Source organism: Palaemon carinicauda, chromosome 34, assembly GCF_036898095.1.
Source record: "Palaemon carinicauda isolate YSFRI2023 chromosome 34, ASM3689809v2, whole genome shotgun sequence".
Lineage (NCBI taxonomy): Eukaryota > Metazoa > Arthropoda > Malacostraca > Decapoda > Palaemonidae > Palaemon > Palaemon carinicauda.
The window spans coordinates 75,908,313-75,920,071 of record NC_090758.1 but is presented as its reverse complement, the minus strand read 5'-3'; the positions used below and the strand labels follow the sequence as shown (position 1 = coordinate 75,920,071).

At 38.1% G+C, this 11,759-nt stretch overlaps 1 protein-coding gene across 1 annotated transcript; it reads left to right on the top strand.

The window, feature by feature from the left end:
• The first annotated feature begins 2,401 nt into the window (after positions 1–2,401).
• Positions 2,402–10,980, top strand: LOC137626465 (uncharacterized). Its single transcript, XM_068357479.1, has 5 exons — positions 2,402–2,539; positions 6,429–6,687; positions 6,918–7,247; positions 7,854–8,034; positions 9,937–10,980. Exons 4-5 carry the CDS (start codon positions 7,993–7,995, stop codon positions 10,669–10,671), a joined length of 777 nt encoding a protein of 258 aa, XP_068213580.1. The 5' UTR covers positions 2,402–2,539; positions 6,429–6,687; positions 6,918–7,247; positions 7,854–7,992; the 3' UTR covers positions 10,672–10,980.
• Positions 10,981–11,759: the final 779 nt, after the last annotated feature.

The following is an 11,759-nucleotide window of genomic DNA, read 5'->3' as shown; positions in this document are numbered from 1 at the left end:
TCAGGTGACAAAGCTTCTCGCAAGGCACAAGAAGACGGAGATAAGGCTTTTGCAGCTGACACTTATGTGATAACCTTCGAAATAGTTTGCACGTAGCAGCTGCAGCATCCAATTTTTTTTCCTAATGATGCAGTGGCCGATGAGGTGAGAACCTGACGTCTCAGGCTATTTCATATCTTGCGGTCATACAGGTTATACGAATAAAGCTGGAATCACACCAGGCTTTTTTCTTTCGCCAGCCGCGGGCCGTTGCTGCTGAAAATGGGAAACCGGGAGCTTGCTGCTCGAGATACTGGCTTCCCGACTGGACAGGAAGCAGCGAGCACAAACCACGAGCGTGACTTCAGATGTAAACAAACAAGATGGCTGCTGCAAATAGGACGTGCTCTTGCTTGGCAATTTCGAGTAAAAGAAGCCTCAAAATACAATATAAATCTCGCGGGCCGTTGCTGCTGAAAATGGGAAACCGGGAGCTTGCTGCTCGAGATATTGGCTTCCCGACTGGACAGAAAGCAGCGAGCACAAACCACGAGTATGACTTCAGATGTAAACAATCAAGATGGCTGCTGCAGATAGGACGTGCTCTTGCTTGGCAATTTCGAGTCCAAAAAGCCTCAAAATATAATATAAAATTCTGTAGTATTTGTAGAACTCTTCAGTTCACATAATATTCCGATAATACATATTACTGCAACATTCAGAAAATTTATGGCCGCCCTGATGATATCAGCTGATCGATTTTGTTTAAACTTTTTCCTATTTGCTCCTCGAACCACGAGATCGTAGCGGTGACGCTACAATATTTCCACTCGTCAGGATCGGCTGGAGGTTGGCGAAAACCTCGAGCAAGAAATGGCTTGAATATGGCCATGGGGCTAGCGACTTCATCCGCAAAATTTTATGGCAAACTCTTGTGTGTGTGAGTGTGTATGTGTGTGTATATATATATATATATATATATATATATATATATATATATATATATACTGTATATATACATATATATATATATATATATATATATATATATATATATATATATAATATATATATATATACTGTATATGTGTGTGTGTACATGTATATACAGCATGTATGTGTGTATATTATTATTATTATTATTATTATTATTATTATTATTACTTGCTAAGCTACAACCCTAGTAGGAAAAGCAGGATGCTATAAGCCCAGGGGCCCCAACAGGGAAAATAGCTCAGTGAGGAAAGGAAACAGGAAAAATAAAATATTTTAAGAAAAGTAACATTAGAATAAATATCTTCTACATAAACTATAAAAACTGTAACAAAACAAGAGGAAGAGAAATAAGACAGACTAGTGTGCCCGGGTGTACCCTCAAGCAAGAGAACTCTAACCAAAGATAGTGGAAGACCATGGCACAGAGGCTATGGCACTACCCAATTCTAGAGAACAATGGTTTGATTTTGGAATGTCCTTCTCCTAGAAGAGCTGCTTATCATAGCTAAAGAGTCTCTTCTACCCTTGCCATGAGGAAAGTGGCCACTGAACAATTACAGTGCAGTAGTTAACCCCTTGGAAGAAAAATAGTTTGGTAATCTCAGTGTTGTCAGGTATATGAGGACAGAGGAGAATGTGTAAAGAATAGGCCAGACTATTCGGTGTATGGGTAGGCAAAAGGAAAGTGAACCGTAACCAGAGTGAAGGATCCAATGTAGCACTGTCTGGCCAGTCAAAGGACCCAATACCTCACTAGTATTTCAACGGGTGGCTGGTGTCCTGGCCAACTTATACTACCTATGATATATATATATATATATATATATATATATATATATATATATATATATTATATATATATATATATATATATATATATATATCCAGGATATCATTAGTTGTGCGGAAGTTATGTGAATATTAAGGTCTTGGTTAAGATCACCTTTATCGAAGGACATAAAACCACTGAAGTATTTGTCTTAGATTAAAACAATTTCGGCAACTGACATCCTTCCTGTTGACGTTACTGTTATGAAAACTTTTATGGCATAACGGAAGTGTAATTGATAATAAAATAGACTTTTTATTTACACAAAATTATTATTAATAATTTTATTCTTTATTTTCTTGGGTTTATAATGACATAACATGATGCAATATTTCGTTATCAATGTATTTTTGTGTTGCGTAATTTGGACTTCGGAACACCGGATGTTGCAGTGCTATGACGTGTAATGGAGAGATGCCACATTTCGCAATAATTCCAATTCTAGAATATCTATATTGAAAAGATATTTTGACTAAAATAGTTTTAAAAATTATACGTTTATAACCTATAATTATAATCATCACTTATTCAACTTTTTATTAAAAACAAATGTATAAAACAAAATAATTTGAATAATCTAGCATTCGTTGGCAACTGTCACAGTGCCAGACCACCCGATCACATAAAAGGCGCTGATCCACTTGACCTTCAATCAGTTAGATTAAAGAATCAACTTCACACGGACCTCAAACAACGCCCTCGAGATGTATAAATTCAACATTATTCCCGTGAGGGGTAAGTTAACATTTATAAAAATAATATTTTATAACTTAAAATGTTTTGGATAATGTTTATACATCATTTAAACTATTTTTTGTATGTTTTAAACGAGTCTACGTAGCATTTTCTTATTGGTATTCGATAAATTCTTAAGTATTATTAATTATTACGATTAAATCCGTTGTGACGAAGTTAAAAAACGGTGCAGTGTATGTAAGAGATTAGACGAGATGTTGGTGAATTTTTCTATTGCTTTTAAGAGAGAAATAGTAATTATTAATTCAATAAAGAGCTATCAATTATTCGGAATGGAGAGAGAGAGAGAGAGAGAGAGAGAGAGAGAGAGAGAGAGAGAGAGAGAGAGAGAGAGAGAGAGAGAGAGAGAGAGAGAGAATCAATTGTTTGGAATGGAGAGAACACATTAGGAGAGAGAGAGAGAGAGAGAGAGAGAGAGATAGTCAATTGTTTGGAATGAAGAGAGCATGTTAGGAGAGAGAGAGAGAGAGAGAGAGAGGAGAGAGAGAGAGAGAGAGAGAGAGAGAGAGAGAGAGAGAGAGAGAGAGAGAGAGAGAATGTTCATATTATTATGCCAGAAAGGTTCCCTTGTAGTGCTTACACAGTGAGAGAGAGAGAGAGAGAGAGAGAGAGAGAGAGAGAGAGAGAGAGAGAGAGAGAGAGAGAGAATGTTCATATTATTATGCCAGCAACTTCAGCAAGGTTCCCTTGTAGTGCTTACAGAGAGAGAGAGAGAGAGAGAGAGAGAGAGAGAGAGAGATGAGAGAGAGAGAGAGAGAGGAGAGAGAGAGAGAGAGAGAGAGTACGTATAGATTAAATCTTTCCAAGGTCGTCTACCCCCAGTGAGAAATGACATTTTCTGCGCTAGATAAATCAATACTTTCAAGATTAAATATAAAGATTTATTGGTTGATAATATTACTTAAAATAAAACTATTTTAATTAATTATTCTATTCATTTTGTATTTTCATCTTAATTGACTTACAAAATAGCATGAATCTACTTCGAAATAAGCTAGTTTATGTCTGGTTAAAACTGGTTCTATTGAATAAAACTGTTTCAAAACTCAATTTTGAATATAACAGTGTCTAGTTAATACTGTTTTTTAACTTAGGAATAACTGGATTCAACTGTTTTATTAAATAAAAGTTTAAAACTCCATTTTGAATATAGGAATAACTGGTTGTAAAAGGAGTGTCTGATATTAAAACTGTTTTCTTAAATACATTGTGTGAAACTCATTCTTAAATATAGTAATGTCTCATTAAAACTAGTTTTTAAATCTAAGATTCTTTAATTAAAAGATTTTAATAAAAACTGTATTTTGATTATAGTAGTTTGGTTAAAACTGGTTTTTAAATCTACGAATGTCTGGTTAAAACTTTTTTAAATCAGGGAATGTGTGGTTAAAACTGTAGTCTGGTTAAAACTGGTTTTTAAATCTAGGAATGTCTGGTTAAGACTGGTTTTTAAATCTAGGAATGTGTTTAAAAACTGTTTTTTTATATTAAAACACACTTCAAAACTGTATTCTAATTATAGTAGTTTGGTTAAAATGTTTTTTAATAAAACACTTCAAAACTATATTTTGATTATAGTAGTCTGGTTAAAACTGTTTTTTAAATCTAGGAATGTCTGGTTAAAACTGGTTTTTAAATCTAGGAATGTCTGGTTAACAGTTTTTTTTAATAAAACACCACAAAATTGTATTTTGATTAAAGTAGTCTCGTTAAAACTGGTTTTTAAATCAAAGAATGTCTGGTAAAAAGTTTTTTCTAAATAAAACACACTTCAAAACTGTATTTTGATTATAGTCTGGTTAAAACTTTTTTAAATCTAGGAATGTCTGGTTAATACTGGTTTTTAAATCTTAGATAAAATGCTGTTTAAAACTTAATTTTAACATAGCAGTGTCTGGTTAAATGCTGTTTAATATAACAATAGGATTAAAATTCATTTTCTAATATAGCAGTGTCTGGTTAAAACTGGTTTTAATATAACATGTTTAAAACTAGTTATTGAGAGAGAGAGAGAGAGAGAGAGAGAGAGAGAGAGAGAGAGAGAGAGAGAGAGAGAGAGAGAGACCTCAATCAAATATTGTACAGTAATTAAGAAAATAAATTGGTTATAAAAATACTAGATGATAATAATAATAATAATAATAATACACCATATTTAGAAAAAGAGAATTCCAAATTCTTTAAGTTAACAGCATAAAATACTTAACAAAACTATTGTTATTTCTTTCTAATTCCATCTCCATCTTAATATATTATTATTGATTTATGCCTCTTACTCATTACCCTGGAACCTTTCCCTCATGCAGATATACCTTACACACTCTGGTCAGTCACATACGCTCTGCCACGTGGGAGGATCTCGCTTTAAGATGCTCAGTTAATTCTATGTACTTTTTTTCCGTTTATTCATTTAACGCTATTTGTTATATTTCCATCACATATTTCAATCATCGTGGGATCGTTCGCTCAATCTTTCAACTTCGAAATATGCCGTTATTATCCTTGAATTTCCTTTCGTCTATGTTTCGTTATTGCATATCTGCCTATCATTCCAAAATCATCTACTACTCCCTCGTCCTTTGCATCGTTCGGTCACCAATCTCTGTCGAGCCGATAACAAGGATACCCACGATAGATTGCTCCTGTCCGAGTCTACCCCAAAGGATATATAAGGACAGAGTTGGTACCTGATAGGCTATATGAACCAGTGTTCTTGGAATTTACGATTAAATTGGAATACAGATTTCAAGCCAGAGGCCAGGCACTAGTTAACTTGGTTTGACGGTCTAGCACAAAAATTACTAACTTTATATAATACATCAGTTAATAATCAATACACTATTTATTAGCATTACAGCCTTTATAATTTGTACTACTACTACACCACACGAGGAAATTCTGTTTTCTTCAAGCAACTCGATGCTAAAATTTGCACCAAGCAAACCATTGTCCTATGCAAAATCGATGTCTCGACTTTAATTTTTCAAGTCTCAACTAATCGGTGCAAAGTTAGGCAGCATCGTACTAGAATAAAGTCAGAAAACCTGGCTAGGGAGACAGCCCTTTTTCAATGCGGCGGGTTTCGTAAATGTTCAACCTTCTACCTCTCTTTTCCTTAGATCTGTTGTCCTTCAGTTGCCTACATCTCAACTCTGCTTTTAACTAACTCAAAATCATTTCAGCAACCTCTGGAGTAACGAGAAGTAGGTGGAAGATATTTTACCACTTTCAAACTGTTAACGTTAGATTTTCGTCACCAACTAGCGACAGGAGGAGTCGTTGGATGTTGCACTACTTAGCGAACTGACATTCACTAGGCTTCATTTGACAAGCACAACACAAGCCTTGTTCTTAAAGCGATTGTTACAGCCATTGCTAGTTATAACTATTAGCACATGTAATCATGCATAACGCATTCATAATAAAGAACAAGAGCATAATCTTCATACGTAGGGTCGTGCACATATTGCCGTAAAATTGTGCATTTAGTTAGCAGAGCCCCTTTGCCAGTAACATCTACGGCACTTAGATATAGCAGATATTATAACTTACCTTTCTCACCTCTGTTCCTCTCTTCTCGTAGCCATACAATTTGTAAAATTAAAATACTGTATGTAAGACAGTTAAAATTAATAAGTTGCGATTCTTCCTTTTCAATAATCACATTATACGTACTTCAACACTCACTTATACTGTTGGCTTTATGGGGCCTATTGAAACCCACTGCTAATCACACCAGACTGCAAAGGTCTGTTATATTTTTCCTTTAAACTTATGCTTCACAAGCCATCTCTGACAAATCCCTCCGCAAGTTCTCGGGGGATGCGCATTACATCGCTGTTAATAACGCCTGAAACTTTCCTTACAGTCGGTAGAAATGAGTCAGGAGAGACTACCGAGAGTACTCCAGCCACTCCGCCTCGCGAGATATGACTAGAGGCTCTCGGGAACGAGGCTCTCGAGAATGAGGATCACCAGATCGATAACTTCTCCCGACTTGGGGCCTCGTGGCCCAGCTGACTCGAAAAGTCAGAAGAGTCGGCTGGGCGGGCTGATGCTTCTGAGTGGAGGACAACTTCTGCCGCATTGCAACCGCGTGACGAGTGTGAGGGATCAGATAGCAATAGGTAAAACTGCCTTCAAACTCATCTTTCTGTTTTGTGATATAATTCAGATATGATTTTTCTATTTGATGCAACATAAACTATGCAGATTTGAGTCAAATTCATTTCTAACTCAGTATCGTCCGCACCGAAGAGGCGTGACCACATCTTGAAAGATTTTAAAATATCACACAGCAATACACTTTTCTTCGCTTCTTAAAGACATGCCTAAAGTTTACTTCCTTCCATTCTAGTGTAAGCTGCTCAGGTTACTACAGCGATCTCACAGCTTCCGACGATCGGGTGAGCGAGAGGTCCCGGCCCAAAGCAATCTTGCCCTTCAACGAGTCGATTCCCGGAAGCACCAGCGACTGGGAAAGCGACGATAGCGACGAAGAGAGCGACTGGGGCGAGGACGAATGGCCTCTCGATCACCCTGTGCCGCTCCCCGAGTGGGGCTGCGATCGGCCGGAACTAACATTCGAAAACGAAGGCCAGTATCAAAAGTTCCTGACCAAAGCCACTAGTTACCTACAGCAGTGCCTGGCATCACTTCCCTACGACACGTTGTCCAATTTCTTAGTGTGAGTAGAACTTGATATTCGGGATATCACTCAGGAGTTTTTAAGAATCTTCACTCATATTAGTTTAAATCATTATTCAAAACAGTACAAGTTCCAATTTTGCTCCATGTAATTTCCTTTGTGAAAAACTCAAATATTATACAAATTACAATTAGATTATATAATTCAGGACAAGAGCCAGGTACTTAACCCTTTTACCCCCAGGCTATTTGGAAATTTCCAACCCTTAACCCCCAGGGGGTTATTTTTTTCCCAGCACATTTTGCAGTATATTTTTTTTAAATTGCTCTAACAGCCTTAATTTTTGTCATAGAGAGGTCAGGTTGGTCTCATTCTCTTGGAAAATGCCTGAATTTTCTCAAAAAATTATCAAAAATATGAAAAAAAAAAATTTTGTATAGCATTTTTTTGCAAGGACGTACCGGTACGTCCATGGGGGTAAAGGGATGGCTTTTGTGAAACGTACCAGTACGTCCTTTGGGGGTAAAAGGGTTAAATCAGCGAGGTCATTTTGTACCTGAAAGACCTTGTTCTATAGAAAGAAATCATTCCTCTTTGCCATTACACTGGATATATAACGGAATTCCCTTCCATTTTACTCGGCAGTTTCAGCACTAAGTACGTCTACTCGCGAGATGAATATAGCAATCTGAAAGACTTCTTCAGGGATTACGACACCCCGTTGATACCCGGCTGTTTTACGTGTGTGGGCCTTGCTCTTGACTTATCTTCCAGATTATCACACATGGAAAAGATGTACCCAGGGATCAAGGATGCAATGTACCAGGTAAGGATTCTTTTTTTTTAATTCCAGCAGTATTTTTGTACTGTGTATTATGTAATTTTTACATATTATTATTATTATTACTTGCTTAGCTACAACTTCTTCTTTGTCTGCATCTTTTCCCACTTCTATGTGGGGTCGATGTTTCTGGCCACCTTTCTCCATCTAGCATTAATTTTATTCTGATAATATTCACTGCCCATATTCGTTTTGGCTAATCTTTCATGGCCGGATGCCTTTCCTGCCGCCAACCCTCCCCATTTACCCGGGCTTGGGACCGGTACCAGGTTGAGGCTGGCTTGCCCCCTCTCAGTGGCTGGGTTACTTGCCTAGCTACAGCCTTAGTTGGAAAAGGAGGATGCTACAAGCCCAAGGGCTCCCACAGGGAAAGTAGCCAAGTGAAGAAAGGAAGTTAGGAAATGAACGAATTATAAATGAGAAGTAATGAACCCAAAATATGAAATACTCTAAGATCAGTAATGTTAAATAGGTCTGTGAAACTGTATAAACTATGGAGAGAGATTTATGTCAACCTGTTCAACATACAAACATTTGCATCGTTTTAAATTATGGAATTCCCTGATTCAATTGTAAGATTACAAAGATTATTCCACAACCTGGTCACAGCTGGAATAAATCTTCTGGAATATTATGTAGTATTGAACCTTATGATGGAGAAGGTATGACTGTTAGAATCTAATACATACTTAGTACTACATACATGATGGCACAACCTGGGAAGATCTGAATCCAATAGCTTCCCAGAACTATTAAAAATCTTATACAACATGCACGAATAGCTAACTGAACGACAATGCCAGAGATTAATATCTAGATCACTAATAGAAATTCAAAAGACTAAGTTTTTCTCCAGCAAATTAAGATAATATTCAGCAGCTGAAGACCAGACAGGAGAGCAATACTCTAAACAAGGTAGAATGAAAGAATGAAAACACTTCTTCAAAATAGATTGATCACCAAAAATCTTAAAAGACCTTCTCAATTTGCATGCAATTGAAGAAGAAACAGACGAGGTGTGTTTCTCAAAAGTAAATTTGCAATCAAGTATCACAACTAGAATTTTAATAGTTGTATATAGTTAGAGAAATATCAGTGCAAAGAATTGGATGTTAAGTAGCCACTGTCCACGATCAACTTATAATCATACTTTGAGGTTTGTTAGGATTCAACTTCACGCCCCAAAATTTGCACCATGCACTAATTTTGGCTAGATCACTATTAAGGGATTCAGCCTCCCCAGATAAACATTAAGGGGATGGAATTGATGCAAAGATAGTAGCATCATCCGCATATGCAACGAGCTTGTTTTCTAGGCCAAACCACATGTCATGTGTACAGTATATAGTATGAAAAATAATGGGCCAAGAACACTACCTTGAGGAACACCAGATATCACATTCCTATACTCACTATGGTGCCCATCAACAGCTCTTTGCGATCTATTCGGCCTACTTTAAAATTCAATAATGATGCTAGGGAAAGACACAGCCACTCCTAATTGTTTGACTTTGAAAACAAGGGGCTCATGATTAACACGGTCAAAGGCATGGCTAAAATCAACGACAATCCTACAAACTTCCTGACCACAATCAAAGGATGTCTGTACAGCATTGGAGATTGTAAGAAGGGCATTTCATGCTCCAAGGCCTTCACGAAAGCCAAATAGCAAACTAGGGAACAGATTATAATTTTCAGCATTTGTATTCAGACGTTTTGACAAGACGTTCAAAATCTTTACACAATACAGTAGTTAAGTCACATAATTATCAGGCAGATCAAAGGAAGTATTTTAAGAATAGGTACTTTTATCTTTTCAATTTAAATGTTTTATGAAAGAAAACTAATCCCACGTGACGTACTCATAACTGACAATCAACTTTCCAGGTATCTTGTGAAGAGACAGTCAAGAACATAGAAGAATTCCGCACAGAGTTACCACCACCACGATCATCTCTGATCGAGCACGTATTACTATGCATAAAGGTGCGAATATCTGGCCGGCCTGGCGTGACCTTATTTGACCCCGGCTACCACGTCTCGCAGCCCATCACAGTCATGGAAGACGGAATGGCCCCGCAGAGCGAAACGATAATGGGAAGTTCGACTCGAGAGGAAATTGTGCGTACCTACCAGTACCGGTACCTCCCGGGTAGCTCCACCGTCATCGCCTGGACTTCCCGCGAAGAAAGGCCCGGAAAGCCCGACGTGGTCACGCACAATCGCATCCACCCGAGGAAACCGTTCCTGTCGTGCGTTGACGTCGTCGAACGCAGGAACCTCGTCTACGGCTTCAAGTCCCTTCTAGGACGCGACGCCAAAGGCCAGTTGAAGTGGGGTTTATACTTCCCGGTGAGAGAATGTTCGAAGGCCTCCATCACTTTCTTCCACCCGACAAGCGACAAACCGTGCCACAGGAAAGTCCCCATGAGTTGTTTCCTGCAGGAAGACAACAATGAAGACGGCCTGGAAGAAACTCTGGAGGCCGTAGCGGTAGGGATAGGTAGAAGCGCAAGGAGCCTGAGGAGAAGTCTTCGAGTTTTGGCAAAGTTGCTGTGCGACGTCAAGTTCGTCCAAGAAATGTTGTCACTTGATGAAGAGATAAATAAGCTTATATGTTAATCAGTTCATTTCTATTGTTAACAAGGTTTTGGTGTTTGCATCCCTGAGAAGTTATTTGCATATTCATCCTTCTAGAAGAATATTTCTATACTAGAATTACTGAGATTGCTACTGCACATTTTCCATGTAACTATTGTCTTCGCAATAACCTACTATGGACATGTCCCACAAAATACGCAAGACTTTGCTGTTAAAACAGGTACTGTACTGTTTGTCCGTACACAGCAGCATACTAGTCGAGGTGCATGCGGCAGAAGTTGTTTACCATTATGAAGTACAGTCTCCAGTAAATAAAATATATAATCCTGACCTTGAATATTGATTTACAACCTAATAATCGTTTACTAGTTTACACAGCTTTTCATGAAGCAAGTTTATACTTTTTTAAAAGCAAAGACCAATAAGGGCAACACAATGATAGCTTTGACTAGGGGAGAGCACATGAGAAAAATGCGAGCTTCAGCCCACGGTGTTTGAAAGACGAGACGTTGCGAGTACATCCCTCTAAGAGATATTCTCTTTAATTGTTTCTATTGAAGCTGCTGCTGTGCATTCGCTTAAATGTTCATGGAAGCTAGAGAGGCAGAGGAAAGAGAGCCCAGAACCCAAAGGCACTCAATCTATCCTAGGACCAACGGGAATAAGGCAATGGAAGCTCGTGGCAAAAGTAAGAGCCAAGGACCCATAGTCCCCCAATCTATGCTAGGACCAAGAGGAATAAGACAATGGAAGCTCGTGGCAAAAGAGAGCCCAGAAACCAAAGTACCTCAATCTATGCTAGGACCAAGGGGAATAAGACAATGGAATCTAGAGTGGCAAAAGAGAGCCCAGAACCCATAGTCCCTCAATCTATGCTAGGACCAAGGGGAATCAGGCAATGGTATATGTGGGTTTCCAATACACCTCTGGGGTTTGGGAGGCCATTCTGCTAGATGGAAGAGGGACAGGAGTTATAAGTTTTAGGTAAGAAATGAATGCAGCTAAGGGCTTGAAAAGAATGCTTCGAAGACCTCAAAATAATGCCTCACCATACGTACTGACGGCACTTTAGTAACCCCTAACAGGATGTGCAGTACTATAGATAGAAA